General features: G+C 52.0%; 1 protein-coding gene across 1 annotated transcript; it reads left to right on the top strand.

The window, feature by feature from the left end:
- The first annotated feature begins 2,385 nt into the window (after positions 1-2,385).
- Positions 2,386-14,268, top strand: SERPINF1 (serpin family F member 1). Its single transcript, XM_027518024.1, has 8 exons — positions 2,386-2,511; positions 6,485-6,570; positions 7,933-8,131; positions 8,754-8,909; positions 9,325-9,528; positions 11,062-11,204; positions 13,010-13,220; positions 13,884-14,268. The coding sequence occupies exons 2-8, from the start codon at positions 6,493-6,495 to the stop codon at positions 14,141-14,143; spliced, it is 1,251 nt and encodes a 416-aa protein (XP_027373825.1). The 5' UTR covers positions 2,386-2,511; positions 6,485-6,492; the 3' UTR covers positions 14,144-14,268.
- Positions 14,269-14,969: the final 701 nt, after the last annotated feature.

Here is a 14,969-nt window from a genome sequence, read left to right on the forward strand (position 1 = left end):
GAAAGTCCCCTTCCCATGTTCCTATGATTAGCTTATTTGTATTCATCATGCAAAACTCAGATTCATATATTCCAACTTTGCTGCCACGATAACCTATAGAGCAGTGCCATCCATCAATGAAAACCACATATGCAGTTTAAGATTTCTAGAAGTTACATTAAAAAAGAAATAGGAGAAATTAATTTTAACAGTATATTTATTTAATCCAATATATTAATCAGGGTCAAAGTTATTGCTATTATTCACATTATTTTTCATACTAAATATTCAACATCTAGTGTGTATTTTACATTTACAGGTGATCACAGGAGCTCTGTGGCCACCGTGGTGAGTGGTTATCATACTGGATGGCATGGCTGTAGACAGCTATCACAGAACGTGCCACTATATTGGAAGGATCTGGGCTCATATCAGCCTCTGTTTTTAGCCAGCGAGCTTCTGAAGGACGGGCACCAAATCTTAATCGTCTATGCACTCCTTCTCCGTGTACCTAGAGAGTGATTTGAATAGAGGTCCTCAGTTTTTGGTTGGAAGGATTGAACTCTGACTGCTTTTTCCCTTTGTAAAAAATCGGGGTATACTTGCTTTACAAGGTTGCACAATAAAGTGAATTAGCTATATGTATACATTTATCCCCTCTCTCTCGGCCTTCCCTGTCCCTGACCCCACATCCTACCCACCTGGCTCATCACAGAGCACCAAGCTGAGCTCTCGTTGTTATACAGTAGGTTCCCACCAGCTGTCTGCTTTACACATGGTAGTGTGTAGATGGCGCTTCCCTTGTGGCTCAGTCAGTAAAGAATCCGCCCGCAATGTGAAAGACCTGGGTTTGATCCCTGGATTGGGAAGATCCCCTGGAGGAGGGCATGGCAACCCACTCTAGTATTCTTGCCTGGAGAATCCCCATGGACAAAGGAGCCTGGGGGGCTCTAGTCCACGGGGTCACAAAGAGCTGGACACAACTGAGTGACTAAGCACAGTGTGTTTATGTCAATCCCAATCTCCCAATTCATCCCAGTACCCCCCACCCCTTGTCCACATGGCCATTTTCTGTGTCTGTGTCTCTATTCCTGCCCTGCAAATTGGTTCATCTGTACCATTTTTCTAGATTCTATATATGTGCGTTAATGTACAATGCTTGTTTTTCTCTTTCTGACTTCACTTTGTATGACAGACACCTGGTTTATCCATATCTCTAGAAATAACCCAATTTTGTTCCTTTTTATGGCTAATATTCCACTGTATATATGTACCACATCTTCTTTATCCATTCATCTGTCGATGGAGAACGCTGACTGTTGACACACTTTTCTTTACATAAATCTCAACCTGGTTCCCTGGGGAGTTCTACCCAGGGGCCCTAGATCTGCTCCCTGGAACCTCACATGAAGTGTGTGTGTGTGTGTGTGTGTGTTAGTCTCTCAGTTGTGTCCAACTCTTTGCAACCCATGGACTGTCGCCCAACAGGCTCCTCTGTCCACGGGATTCTCCAGGCAAGAATACTGGAGTGGGTAGCCATTCCCTTCTCCAGGGGATCTTCCCAACCCAGGGATTGAACCTGGGTCTCCTGAATTGGCAGGCAGATCTTTTACTGTTTGAGCCACCAGTGAGGGTCCCCTAAATTTTCTCTTCTGAATATCCCAGAGTGCTTTCCCTTCCTTCTCTGACCCCGCCTTCTCTGAACAACCACTGGGCTTGTGTCAGGACTCACACGTGCCTGGAAAAGGTTTTGGTACATTCTCTATAATCATTTCTCATGTCAGTATTTTAGTCTCACAATCACACTGCAAGTTTCTTAATGCCCTGAGGTGAGCACAGCCTCGGAGCACTGTTCCCAGGTGAAAACTACGGTGCCCAGGTGGGTGCCAGGTACTCACACTCGGCCTTCTCTCAGGACTAATGTTTACAGTACATTTCATTTCTTCTGCTCAGATATTTTCCCCACTGCCTTGTCTGATCTTCAGAAATCAGAGCATTTCAGTGCTGAAAAAGCACACAGACATCCCAGTCCCATTCAGTCATTTTTCAGTCAAGGGTAGGGAGGAGCCATGAATGATGTCTTGCCCCAAATCTCAGTACCAGAACCAAGGACCAGCAAAAACCCGAGTCCCAGTTCTCGACCAGTGTTTCCTCTATTTTGGCTTCCTCCTGAGCCTCCTCCTGCCAGACTCTTCCTCAGCCCTGCTCCCACCCAGGCTGACGAGGCTGCCCTCCGGGGATGGGGGACACTGTCAGGGCTCCAAAGAAAGGTTTGGTGCTGCAGTCTGATGCGTGAACTGGGGGTGTGTGGCAGAAGGCCAGCAGTGGGTTAAAGTTAACACCAAACAATGATGCAATCACAGATGCAATCACAGACTCCAAATTGAGTGCAGATCGCTTTAAGAAAGGAGTAGCTGTAATCTGAAGCCTGCTGGACGCTGGCTTGGGAGGCAGCAGAAAAGGCTCTGGTGCTCACAGGAGCCCCTCAGTGTGCAGACCCAGGCTGGGCGCAGAGCGGCGGTGCACCCACAGGTAAAGCAGCTCCCTGTCTAGTCCGCTAGTGTATCAGGGGAAGTTGGGAGGCTCCCCTGGGCTGGGGTGACCAGGGTGAGGCAGGTATAACTCCAGGAAGCAGAAAAGAGGGGTGCCAGGGAGAAGAGGCAGGAAGACCATAGTTCCTCCAGCTTGGGGACCAGGGTGAATAGGTGAGGGACGGCAGAGGGAGTTGGAGGTCAGAAGGTCAGAACCCAATTATCCCTAAACCACTAGGAGAAGAAGCTGGAGAAACTGCACCACTGGAAGAAGCCGGGAAAACTCTTGAATGGAATGGGTTGGAAAGCAGTGGAGGAAGGCAGTGGAGGGGAAGAAGTGAGAACGTGGCTAGCTGCTGGGTCAGGTCTGAGCAGCAGTTTGGGGTGGGGTGCTCTGCAACCCTCGGGGAAAGAGGCTGTTGGGTGCTGTGCCTCCAGTGGGGAGCCCATTGGGCAACCTGGCCATGGCTTAGGCTTAGCTCCCTGTTGCCTTTTCAACATCACTGGCGCTGATTTTAAAGGTAACTTCTCAACACTGCCCAGCAGCTGGCCTGAGGGGAGCCCTCCTGGGGTGGGTGGTGTGCTGGGATGGAGGGCAGCGGGGTCCTTCTCTCCAGGGCCCACCATTTTTCTTTGGCCAAGTCAGCTGCCACTACAAGCTGGGAGATCAACGGGGTCTTGGCCTCTTGCAAACAATGACCACTATTGAGTTCAGCCTAGGGTATGGGATTTGGGGGCTTAGCTGCCAGAGCTGGAGAGGTTGGCTGCCCACACCCTCGGTGCTCCCTGGGGCCAGCCACATCGAGGGGCGGGTCTGGGCCAGAGAAGAACTTCAGGCTTCCCAGAAACCCCATCATTGTCTGGCCCATTCCAGTTCACCAGTTCAACCCCCAGGCTGGGGGTGGGAGGGGAAGCGGGCCAGGGAATTCTGTTCCCAAGACTGATCCTTCTGGGGTGCGGGGAGCCGAAACCCCTGGGTGCTCTGCCTCCACGCGTTCAGGTTCCAAGACTTCAGAAAAAAAGTTGCCTGGGGACTTGGTGGGGTCACCATGGTGGGGTGGGGCCGGGCAGTGCCCTTCCCTGCACTGCCCGTGAGGTCCACCGCCATGTGGCTTAAAGGCCGCGTGGTTCTGGGAGGAGGAGGAGTGATGGTGTTTGTCTCACCACTGGGTTTAATCTGAAACACATGTATTGGCTCAAATGTATCCTTCCAGCTGGTAGGCAGGATCCCAGAATCGCAGTTCCTTGTGTCTCTTGATTGGGGCAATGTGGCCGAGAGGCAGGCCTGAGCTTGGCCCAGCTGGGAGGAGTCACCTCCTCCCCGCCCCCGCAGCTTGGACACTGCCCTTTGGACGGGATGGTACCACTGTGCGTGTGCCCCTGGCCAGGTGACAGCTGCCTGGCCCAGCCACAGAACCGTTGTCCCCTTGGAAGACACCGAGTGTGCTCAGAGGGGCCCTCCTGTGCAGAAGACCCTTACTCTCAACCCTCTCCCTGCCCTTGCAGGGGGCTTTCAAGAATCTCTCCACTTCCCTCATCCCCAGGGCTTGAGGTGGAGGGTTCAAAGAGGCACCGCTAATACTATGTGTCCTGGCGACTGGCTCTGGCAGCTGTGGACCTGTGTGCCTTTCCCTGCCAGGGTCCCTGACCACCGCATCTTCAGTCCTCAGCTCACCCACGTGGTAACAATGATCAGATGACCCAAGGTTTGAGCTCAAACTCTGTAGAGACTCCTGTAGAGAAGATCCACCTTCAAGAGCACCTGGACCTGGTTTCCTTAAACACCAGGCCAGGGTGGTGTCTCTCAGCTCCTCCCTCTTCAGTCGGTTCCCTACCCTGGCCCAGGGACTAGAGCTAATGGCTTTTCCTTGAGCCCTGCCGCCCCTGCATCTCACTGAATTTCCAGTCTCTGCTAAACCAGTTTGCTGGGGCTCAGGCAGGGAAGGCCCCTGCCAGCTCTGGGTGGGGCTGGCTGGGTGGAGAGAGCAGCTGTGAGCCTGGACGCTGTTACGGGCTCTATCTTGCCCTGCAGAAAGTTCTTCCCATTGCCTCAGTGGACAATTTCTCCCTGAGTGGCAGGGGCTGCCAGGCAGAAGAGCAGGTGGCTGAAAACAGAGGGGTCACTGGAACTCACTGGGTGACACATGCTCAGGGTTTAGAGAGAAAGCCAGGCTGGTGCCCACTGGCCATCCAGCCATAAGCAGAACAAACTCAGAGGCCATCTTTTCTTTTGCTGCCTTTCACATTGTCCAGAAGATTGTGTGTTAGTCACTCAGTCGTGTCTGACTCTTTCTGACCCCATGGACTGTAGCCCGCCAGGCTCTTCTGTCCATAGGATCCTCCAGGCAAGAATACTGGAGTGGGTTGTCATGCTCTCCTCCAGGGGATGTTCCCAATGCAGGGATCGAACCTGTATCTTTTTAGTCTCCTGCGTTGGCAAGGGGGTTCTTCACCGATAGTGCCCCCGGGGAAGCCCCGAGTATGTGTTTATGGGTATACAAAAGGAAGAGCGAGCTTGAGACCCTTGGCCGGTGTGTGTGTTGCAGGGAAGATGAGAGGTACAGAAGACAGATTACAAGTTCTTGACTCAGCAATGTGAATGGAGGGAGAGCCAGAGGTCCTGACTGCTGGGACCTTATCCCTCTTTCTAACCAGAAGGCCCTCAGAAGACCTTATTTATGAACTTCCCACTGCCTTCATCCCCTCTCACCTCCACATCCTGACCCAAGGTTGAGCAATATAGAGGCAATGAATGTAGGAGGGCAAGAGATGGGGGAGCCCTGCACTCAGAGTTCCCTTTGCCCTTGTAGTCCAGGGGTTGGATCAGTCAGGTCCTAAGAGGCTACTGCTGGGGAGGTATGGGGATTTGGGTGGCCTTACTAAGACATGGTATTATTTAACTTGAAGGAAAGAATTCTGAGGAGTGTCAGAGTGGGTCCCAAGCTGGTAGGAGGAAGAGGACTTGGCTCCCCAAGGGGAAAGGGGGGCCCTGGGGTTCCAGGAGTAGGGAGACACAATTTGGCTCAGGGGTCATTGGAGAACTCACCTGTCTTTGGCCCCGCTGAGTGCTATGAATGCATTGCCGAATTTAATTCTCATCACAATAGGTAAGAACTGATTTCCATTTTACAAGAGAAGACACTGGGATTTAGAGAGGTATTAAGACACAGAACTGGGGACTTCCCTGGTAGTCCAGTGACTAAGACTGCGTTCCCAATGCAGGGGGTCTAGTTTCAATCCCTGGTTGGGGAACTGGACCCCACATGCCACAACTAAGAGTTCACACGCCTCTAAAGAAAAAAAAAAGATTCCCATGTGCTGCAATTGAGACCCGGCCCAGCCATAAACAAACAAAAAAGACACAGGATTGATGGGAATTCCCTGGCAGTCCAGTGGCTAGACTCAGCATTTTCTCTGCCTGGATCTGGGTTCGATCCCTGGTAAGGGAACTAAGATCTCACAAGTCCCTGATGAAACCACAGGTTCCAGGGCAGGGCAATTCGAGGAGAGAGTTTGAGAGCTTCTTGCGGGGGACCTGGGGCTGGACTGGATGCCCCCATTCTCTGTGTTCTGTGACTCTACATTTGAGATTCTGCCCCCATGCTGTTACTAGACATAGATCCAAATCCTACATAATGAGCTGGTCAGGTGCCCGCAGGGAACAGCCTCGGTGTGCATTTGGGCTGGATCACACTCCCACACAGGACCACTGCTGGGCGTTCACCACCCTGGAGGTTTAGGAGGGTCTCCTGGCACAGACATGGATGAAAGCATAAGCTTGCCACAGGACTGTGGGCTGTGAGGCAGGGGGAGGGCTGGGGAAGTGCTGAGAGGGAGGGGTTAGCAAGCTGAGGGTCCACTTCCAGCCCTGGGGGAGGCTGGGTGGAAGGTGCCTGGCCCTGCTCCCTCCCCAGGACGGCCGGTGATGCAGGTGGTGAGGGAAGCAGCCTGCCTCCTCTTTTGCTCTCTTGCAGGCCCCGAGATGCAGGCCCTCGTGCTACTCCTCTGGACTGGAGCCCTGCTTGGGTTTGGCCGCTGCCAGAACGCCGGCCAGGAGGCGGTCAGTAGGAGTTGGGTGTGGTGGGGGCCTGGGGCGGGGGGGACGTTAGCAATCCCAACCCCGCCTCGCCAGGCAGCACGGGGAGAATGGACAGCACCCAGGCTGCAGGCCAGGCTCTGATCTTTCCGTCCAGACAGGGCCTTGGTTTTTCCAAGAGCAAAACAGAAAGCGTCTCGCCCTGCCTTTCAGAGGACAGAGTGGCGGTGGGGCGGGGAAGATCCAATAAGGTGAAAGGCGAAAGCCCTCTAACAAGCCCTTCAGTGAAGAATTTCTCATTACCCTTCATTACTTATGGGTCTCAGTGAGGAGCTGGTGGTCTTGGATGTTTGCTCTGATCCTAACTACGGGGCAGCAGAGATGTAAGAGCGTGGAAAGCCCTCTTTCCTGTCCAGAGAGAGCACCATCGGGTTGCAAAGGCGGATGCCAAGAAGCCTAGGCTATGCGACGATTGGGGGGTAGGGAGGTGGTGGTGACTGTCCCAAGGGCAGCCAGGGCAGGTGGGGCATACTGGCAGGAGCTCTGGACTTTATTGTGAGTTCCAAGTTTGAATTCTGATTCCACCTCTCACCAGATTTTTTATTTTAGATAAGTCACTGTAACTTGAATCTGTTTTCTTATCTATAAGACAGGATGAAAAATACCCATCCTTACAGGGCCAACGTGGACAGTCACTTATTTATCTACTGAACACCTACTCTGTAGGTGCTGGGGATGGGTGGAAATATAAAAGACTCAGTTCTGGCCTTCAAAGAACTGTTTTAAGACATTAATCTTTGAGGATATCACTTAGATCAACTAGTATGAAATGAAGTAACTCAAATGAAAAGAACCACCACAGAGCCTGGTGGATGGTATACACATGATAAGTGGTTAATACATAAGTGGTAGTTGACTCTCAAAAATGGCCAGAGAACTAAAGGTGCCTTCATACTGGGGCCACCAGGGCAAGTCTGTGATGGAGGAGGTGATGTCTGATCAGGGCCGAGAACGACAAGGAGGGTCTGATAGGAGGGTCCATGTGGAGACCTGGGAGCAGTGGGCAAGGCTGAGCAGACAGGGAGACTCTGGCCTGAGAACAGAATTTCTTGGGAAGGGGGACTTCCTTTTTTTTTTTTTCCCATGAGTCACAGGCCTGAAACTCCCAGATCACTGGTGTTTAAAGCTGGCCAGCTAACCTCTCTTGCGGGTTGCCTCTTCCCAGTGGAGCACCCCCACAGGAGTAGGGGGCACAGACTCATTCCAACAGATGGCTATACCTCCTCAGGCAGGACAGCCTTCAGGGACCAGAAGGACAGTCCCACGCCAAGCCATGAGACCAGTCACCCCCTGCTCAACTGCACTGGTCCTTGTACTCAAATGCAGGGCTCTCTGACCCCTGAGAGCACGGGGGCACCAGTGGAGGAAGAGGATCCCTTCTTCAAGGTCCCTGTGAACAAGCTGGCGGCAGCCGTCTCCAACTTCGGCTACGACCTGTACCGCGTGAGATCCGGTGAGAGCCCCACCGCCAATGTGCTGCTGTCTCCGCTCAGCGTGGCCACGGCGCTCTCTGCCCTGTCGCTGGGTGAGTTCCCCGCTGCAGAAAGCCCAGGATCCCAGAGCTGCCCTCTGACCTCTGTACATACCTGACTCTAGGCCCTGGACACACTTCACTTAGGGAGGGTGATGAGGGTCGAGAGGCTGGCCCAGGGGTCCTAGTACGTAGGAGTGGGGGCTCAGGTGGGGGAGTGGGGAGTACTGCTGACACAGTGTGTGGCCTTGGGACCACTTATTGACATTCCTTAAAGGAGCTCCTCCTACGTGCCTGCCTCATCGGCTTGGCTAGATAATGGGGATGTAACTACACACACGCAGACACGGTGTCTGTTCTCACTCGGGCCACACAGCTGAGTTCATGGGGAAAAGTAGGAAATAGGAAGCTGTAGAACAGTCTGGTAAGTGCTGTGATGGGAGAAGCACAGGGACTTTGAACCTGACTCCCATCCTTTTATTTTTCCAGGCCTGATGCCTTTGGCCTACCTTCAGGAAAACCTATTTTTCTTCCACTGCCTTCAAATTCCTTCCTGCCTAGAAAGTCTCCAGGTACCAGCAGATAGACAGGCTCAGGGTTCAGGGTCCCCGAGAGCTAGGCTGACATGGGCCTGGCAAGCAGTTACAGAGGCTCACACGCCTGTTCCGCTTGGCAGGTGCGGAACAGCGGACAGAATCCAACATTCACCGGGCTCTGTACTACGACCTGATCAGTAACCCAGACATCCACGGCACCTACAAGGACCTCCTTGCCTCCGTCACCGCCCCCCAGAAGAACCTTAAGAGTGCTTCCCGGATTATCTTTGAGAGGAGTGAGTTGCCCTGCTGGTCCGAGCTGCCTGAGGCGCATGGGGCTCTCTGCTGCAATGCATCTGGGGGTTTCTTTCTAAACACCAGAGCACGTCTGCCCAGGGCCAGGCCTGGCACTGGGGGGTGGGCAGGAAGGGGCTGCATGAGTACAAAGAGGATCAGAAAGAGGATATGGGCTGAAGGAGACAGTGGGAGGGTTGGGGGAGGGCAGTCATGTGAAGAGAAAACAGCAATGACTGAAATCTGTCGTTCCCCATCCAGTGCCCGGGGAAGCTGGCACGGAGTCTGGGAGAGCCCCGGAAGGATGCCAGGCAGGGAGTCAGGGCTTGCCAAGGATCAGGGAGAGCCACAGACTGTCAGGGAGGATGCTGGGTGAGGTCTCAAGAGTGCACTAACCTCTGCCCCATCTCTTTGCAGAGCTGCGGATAAAAGCCAGCTTCATCCCACCCCTGGAGAAGTCATATGGGACCAGGCCCAGAATCCTGACCGGCAACTCTCGAGTAGACCTTCAGGAGATTAACAACTGGGTGCAGGCCCAGATGAAAGGGAAAGTCGCTAGGTCCACGAGGGAGATGCCCAGTGAGATCAGCATTTTCCTCCTGGGCGTGGCTTACTTCAAGGGTGAGGGCTTCTCCACTTGGCTTTCGGGTGAGGGTGGACAGTGGGTGTCAAGAGGGGGCCAGGGAGGAGGGGACGTCAAAGGCAGAGGAGGACCCTGGAAAGTTCCTTGCCTGAGGGCTCCCTGCTTGTCACCAAACCCAAGGCAAACAATGGATAAGTACTTACAAAGTGTAAGGGGTGGTGGAGAAAGACCAGCAGAGATAAGGGGGCACTCCTGCTCCTGTGCCTTTTTCGGGGCTGGTAGAGGGTCCATGCCTGGCTCTGGCTGCAGAGATCTGCATGAACTTCATAGCCTTTTGGAGGCTGTTTTCTCGTCTGTCACTGGGAGATGGCAAACTGATTTCAGAGGCACTCTGTGTGTGTGGTCTCCTATCTTCTCATGGACCCAGCATCATGCCTGGGACACACAGCAAGTACTCGATAAACCAGGTGTGTGTGTGTGTGCTAGGTCGATTCAGTTGTGTCTGACTTTCCAACTCTATGGACTGTAGCCCACCAGGCTCCTTTGTCCATGTCTAGGCAAGAATATTGGAGTGGGTTGCCATGCCCTCCTCCAGGGGATCTTCCCGACCCAGGGATTGAACCCACATCTCTTACATCTTCTGCTCTGGCAGGCGGCTTTACCATCAGCATCACCCGGGAAGCCCTTGATAAATTATGTTAGTTTTCTAATAACACTCTTCTAGGCCATGGTGAGGTACCCAACTATTCCATGGGCCCAGTGTGAGGCCAGCCCTATTCATGAGCCTTGGGTGGGGTTTTGGGCAACCTCCCCTTAAAATGCTTCACAACTGTCTATCAGGCAGTGTTTAGAGGGGACCCCCTAAACCCCAGAGAAAAATCCTTCATGAAGCACTGAGCTCTAGGAAATGAAGAAGCTGTTACAGATCAGCATGTTAAAGACCACGTTAAACGATCGGCTCACTGTGTGAGCATGGGCAAGTCACTTCACCTCTCTGGACGTTCATGCTTTTCATCTATGAGATGGTCGATGACATGACGTCGAGGTCCCTTCCAGCTCTGGTCTCCCTGCAGTCTGTCTTCTGGACACATCACTGTAGAAGTGTGTACCAGTTCACCTTTCTCCTAGCTATCACAGAACTTGAATAAACCTGACAATATTTCTGAGTTTACACATGGAAGGTAGTCAGGACCCTCAAAATATCATGGTCCAGACTGCCCATCCTAAGACAGAGCTATTCCCTGACGTGTTCGGGCCTCTGATGACTCAGGTTCCTGCTGTTGTTTAATTGCTAAGTGGACTCTTTCGCAGTCCCACGGACTGTAGCTCCTCTGTCCATGGGATTTCCCAGGTAAGCATACTGGAGTGGGTGGCCACGCCGTCCTTCAGGTGATCTTCCCAACCCAAGAGTCGCACCTGCGTCTCCTGCATTGACAGGAGATGCAGGTCAATTCTCAGTTCTTTACCACTGAGCCATCAGGGAATCCCAAGATTCCCGTAGCCGGGCAATTTCCAGAAGTATGCCTTTCTGGTCTCCTGGGTCTCAGGGCACTCCATCTGTTTCATTCCAGGGCAGTGGGTAACAAAGTTTGACTCCAGAAAAACTTCCCTGGAGGATTTCTACTTGGATGAGGAGAGGACCGTGAAAGTCCCCATGATGTCAGACCCTCAGGCCGTTTTACGGTACGGCTTGGATTCTGATCTCAACTGCAAGGTCTGTATGGGCAATGTGAGTGGCGGTGTGGGTTCAGGCAGGATGGTGCAATGGGAATAGAATGGCCTTTGAGATCTGACAGCAGTCTGAATTATTTATTGACTTATTTACGGCTGAGCTGGGTCTTCACTGCTGCGCAGCATGGACTTTCTCTAGTTGTGGGATGGGCTTCTCACTGTGGCTTATCTTGTTATGGAGCTGTTTGAATTTTACCTGCCACGTGCCCTTCAGTAAATTGAGAGCTTTTCTGAGCTCTTACTGGAGTGGGTTGCTGTGCCCTCCTCCAGGGCATCCTCCCAACCCAGGGATTGAACCCAGGTCTCCTGCATTTCAGGTGGATTCTTTACCAGCTGAGCCACAAGGAAAGCCCAAGAATACTGGAGGGGGTAGCCTATCCCTTCTCTTGTGGACCTTCCCGACCCAGGAATCAAACCGGGGTCTCCTACATTGCAGGCAGATTTTTTACCAACTGAGCTACCAGGGAAGCCCCACTAGCTGAGCCCTTTGTTTCTAAAACTGAAGGGCCATAGCTACTGAAACTTATCCTCGGACTCAAGGTTTGTTGCAAGGGTTGGTAAAGTGAAATTGAGTCCTCAAGACTGGGCACTCAAATTCTGGTTATTTATTTTTTTCTTTCCTTCTTCTCTTTTTTGGGGGAGAACTTGTATTTATAAAAATCCAAACCTTCAAACGGAGAAGGCAATGGCAACCCACTCCAGTACTCTTGCCTGGAAAATCCCATGGGCAGAGGAGCCTGGTAGGCTGCCATCTATGGGGTCGCTAAGAGTCGGACATGACTGAGCAACTTCACTTTCACTTTTCACTTCATGCGTTGGAGAAGGAAATGGCAACCCACTCCAGTGTTCTTGCCTGGAGAATCCCAGGGATGGGGGAGCCTGGTGGGCTGCCGTCTATGGGGTCGCACAGAGTTGGACATGACTGAAGCGACTTAGCAGCAGCAGCAGCAGCAAACTTTCAAAATCTGTCGCAAACTCCAAGTTGCTGGCATTCTAAGTCTCTCCTAGGTGACTCAAGAAAATTCTAAGTCAGTAGTTTTTTTCTTTGGGAATCTGAAAAAATGCCTGAAGCACTGGAGAGAAATGCCACCTATGCATCTCTGCAGGTGATTCCAGGGGCTCCTGGGACCCCCGATGCCATCTGCCCTTAGGTTAAAGGCCTCTGCTCAGAGGGCCACTGTACTGCCACTTCTGCACTGCTCTTCCCAGTGCTCATTTCTAGTCCGGGCTCTGTGTATAACAGATGATCAGTAACTATTGGCAGGCAAACCTTGGGAGAGAACCAAGGCCTGGGAATTCAATTCTGGCTTTTTAGAAAACCACAGAAGAAAATTCTTTAAGCAGATAACTTCAGTTGGTATTAGACTAAGAAAAGACAGTGGCTCGTGCTTGAAGAAACATCAGCAGATAGCTTTTGTTTATTTAGCTGCATTAGGTCTTAGTTGCCTCGTGCAGGACCCTTCACTGCAGTGCAAGGACTCTCTAGTGGTGGCCCATGGGCGTAGTTGCTCTGCAGCATATGGGATCTCACTTCTCAGCCCAGGGATTGAACCGCTGTCCCCTGCAATGCCAGAATTCTTTAACCACTCTACCACCAGGGAAGTCCCATCAGTAGACATCTTGCTGCTGGAAAGCAACAGCTTAGAGGGACAACTGTTACACAGATGAGGGGCGGGGAAGCAAGGCAAGGCCTGGTCCCAGGAGAGAAGGCAGCTTGGGGTGTTTGTCCATCGCTAAGCTCCTGGGCTCCAAACGACTAACCCATGTGCTTCCTCCCTGTTGTTTCAGATCGCCCAGCTGCCCTTGACCGGGAGCACAAGTATCATCTTCTTCCTGCCTCAGAAAGTGACCCAGAACTTGACCTTGATAGAAGAGAGCCTCACCTCTGAGTTCATTCATGACATAGACCGAGAACTGAAGACTGTTCAGGCGGTCCTGACCATTCCCAAGCTGAAGCTGAGTTATGAAGGCGAACTCACGAAGTCCGTGCAGGAGCTGAGTACGGCTGCAACACCTCTTTGCTCTTGGGGAGGGTGGGGTTGAATCTTTGAGCCTTCCTTCCACCTTGCTACAGTGAAAGTGAGAGTCGCTCAGCTGTGTCCAATTCTGCAACCCCATGGACTCTACAGTCCATGGAATTCTCCAGGCCAGAATACTGGAGTGGGTAGCCTTTCCCTTCTCCAGGGGATCTTCTCAACCCAGGGACTGAACCCAGGTCTCCTACATTGCAGGCGGATTCTTTACCAGCTGAGCCACAAGGGAAGCCCTCCACCTTGCTAAGCAGAACGCAAAGCCTCCAGGGACTAGTACTGGGGCCCGGGATGATCCCTTCATTCTAATAGTGCTGGAGAGGAAGACTGAACTGCCTTCCTTATCAGACTCATTCCTAAGCCCTAAGACCATACATCCTGTAACAGGAACTCTGAACACTGCCTCTCAAGACAGGTCCCTTGACCTCGTTTCTAATCTTAACCTCACTGGCTGTGTGCTCTTAGGCAAGTCACTTAACCCTTAACCAGCCCAGAACTCTACATATGTCATAGACAGTCAAAAGCAATGTTCCACCCCCACTTAGCTTGCCTTCTTGAGAATCAGGATTGTATTCTTCCTTGCAGCGTTCACAAGGCAAGGTTTTAATGGAAATCTTTCTCAATTTCTGCAGAGCTGCAATCCCTGTTTGATGCACCAGACTTTAGCAAGATCACAGGCAAACCTATCAAACTTACTCAAGTGGAACATCGCGTCGGATTTGAGTGGAATGAGGATGGGGCGGGTACTAACTCCAGCCCAGGGGTCCAGCCTGCCCGCCTCACCTTCCCTCTGGACTATCACCTTAACCAACCTTTCATCTTTGTACTGAGGGACACAGACACAGGGGCCCTTCTCTTCATAGGCAAAATTCTGGACCCCAGGGGCACTTAGTACTCCAACTAAATGTTCAAATACCCCAGAAGAAAAAAACACTAGAGGGATGGCACATTATATATTATACGAAGGCTGCCCCTACATTTCAATGTATACTTTGCAATAAAAGTGCTTTATCCTTACCTTTTGTTACCCTGCTCCTCCTCCTATTTTGAGCTATGTTAAATTTAATGTGAAGACAAACAGCCCTTTAGGAATTTTTTGGTCCCATCTTTATAGGCTGGGTCTATCTAAACTGCAGAAAGTCACCATATGAGATATGAACTTTAGTTATCTGCACTGTATGATGCTGGGACTGAGTCTCTGCTCTGTGGGGGTTCACACTTCAGGACACCAGTCCCCCTGGGAAGAGATTTCCTGTCTCTACAATCAGTGGAGCCAGCTCTTAAATACACAGGACTTTGCACACTACGTTGCTTCAGTCGTGCCCGACTCTTTGCGACCCTATGGACTGTTGCCCGCCAGGCTCCTCTGTCCATGGGATTCTCCAGACAAGAATACTGGAATGGGTTGCCGTGCCTTCCTCCAGGGGGTCTTCCTGACCCGGGGACTGAAGCCGCATCTCTCTGTCTCCTGCAGTGGCAGGTGGGCTCTTCACCACTGGCACCACCTGGGAAGCACAGGACTTCAGGGTTTCATTTTGTGGCCACACTACACAGCATGCGGGATCTTAGTTACCCTGGGTCTCCTGCTTTGCAAGTGTGGAGTCTTAGCCACTGGACCCCCAGGGAAGTCTTGGACTTTAGGTCTTGAATCAAGCACAGATAACCCCCTTGTCAAGCTAATGTCACCTGACAACACAGGCTAACATGCAGACAGATCA

The sequence above is a fragment of the Bos indicus x Bos taurus genome, chromosome 19 (assembly GCF_003369695.1).
Source record: "Bos indicus x Bos taurus breed Angus x Brahman F1 hybrid chromosome 19, Bos_hybrid_MaternalHap_v2.0, whole genome shotgun sequence".
Lineage (NCBI taxonomy): Eukaryota > Metazoa > Chordata > Mammalia > Artiodactyla > Bovidae > Bos > Bos indicus x Bos taurus.

Coding starts and splice junctions, on each gene's coding strand:
- SERPINF1 (XM_027518024.1), top strand. CDS start 6,493: ATGCAGGCCCTCGTGCTACTCCTCTGGACTGGAGCCCTGCTTGGGTTT. Junction 6,571..7,932: donor AGAACGCCGGCCAGGAGGCG/GTCAGTAGGAGT, acceptor ACTCAAATGCAG/GGCTCTCTGACCCCTGAGAG. Junction 9,529..11,061: donor GGGCGTGGCTTACTTCAAGG/GTGAGGGCTTCT, acceptor GTTTCATTCCAG/GGCAGTGGGTAACAAAGTTT.